Consider the following 1,118-nt stretch of genomic DNA (forward strand, 5'->3'; position numbering starts at 1 on the left):
GCCAGCATCGGCTTCCTCACCTGCATCAGCGTCCACCGCTACCTGGGCATCGTGCACCCGCTGAAGGCACGGGGCAGGTGGCAAGGGGCAACCTCTTCAGCGTGGCTCAGCGCGACGGTCTGGGTGTGGGTCATCGCGCAGGTAGCTCCCGATTTCGCCTTTAGCAAGATGGACGACATGGGGATGCGGTGCCACGACACGACGGGGAACGAGAACCTGGGTGTTTACTTGCCGTACACTGTGGCCATCACCGTGACTGGGTTCATCATCCCGTTCCTCATCATCATCGGATGTTACTGCCACGTGGTGGTGGTGCTCTGCAGGAACGATACTGTGGACCTCAGCCTCAGGAGAAGAAGCATCAGACTGGTGATTCTTGTGATGGTCCTCTTCTCCATCTGCTTCCTCCCCTACCACATCTTCAGAAACCTCAACTTGTTGTCTCGAGGCTGGCAGCTGCAAGGCTCCTGCACACAGGCTTTAAATAATATTTACATTTCCTACCAGGTGACCCGGGGCCTGGCCAGCTTCAACAGTGCCCTCAACCCCCTGCTCTACGTGATGACCAGCGAAGACTGCATGTCACGCCTGAGGACCATCTGCGAAAGCGCCAGCCAGTCCCTGGGCTCCACCTTTAGGAGAGAAGCTTCTTGCCACACAGATGAAAAGAAGATGAACATCATTCTTTGTGAGGAGGAGGCTTCTGATGAGCTCTGAGGTACTCAACACCCCCTCCAAGGGATGCACCATTTCAGTTTATGCTTGGCCCCTTCTCAGGAGCATCTCTCCCACCTTGATGCCTGTTTTGCAGAGAGATGGTGGCAGCAGCATCTCACACAGGGATAGACAGGACTCCCAGCATCAAAGAGCAAACTGGGACCAGGTTTTAGAGCAAAGCTACTCAACCCAACCATTTTGCCTACAGTACACCTGGAGATGGAAAGAGATAAATATCGTGTTTACTCCGGTTCTGACGTATTTCTCAGTCCAGCCTCCAATGCAGCGGTCTGAGCTGGTTAACAACCCCTGGCTCCCCAGCTGCTCACTGAGCTCCTCAATGAATGAGGGAAGGGGGTGAACAATGCCTTGTCCCACCACTGCATCCCCTCTCCCCCACT

The 1,118-nt window shown here is 54.9% G+C and overlaps 1 protein-coding gene across 1 annotated transcript; it reads left to right on the forward strand.

Annotated features, from left to right (window-relative positions):
• Window positions 1–3: 3 nt before the first annotated feature.
• On the forward strand, window positions 4–717 carry LOC114818810 (P2Y purinoceptor 1-like; the record flags this gene model as incomplete). Its single annotated transcript, XM_029086271.1, has 1 exon — window positions 4–717. A coding segment is annotated over one exon (714 nt), but the record flags the coding sequence as incomplete, so codon positions are not given.
• Window positions 718–1,118: the final 401 nt, after the last annotated feature.

The sequence above is a fragment of the Antrostomus carolinensis genome, unplaced genomic scaffold, assembly GCF_000700745.2.
Source record: "Antrostomus carolinensis isolate BGI_N321 unplaced genomic scaffold, ASM70074v2 scaffold26938, whole genome shotgun sequence".
Classification (NCBI taxonomy): Eukaryota; Metazoa; Chordata; class Aves; order Caprimulgiformes; family Caprimulgidae; genus Antrostomus; species Antrostomus carolinensis.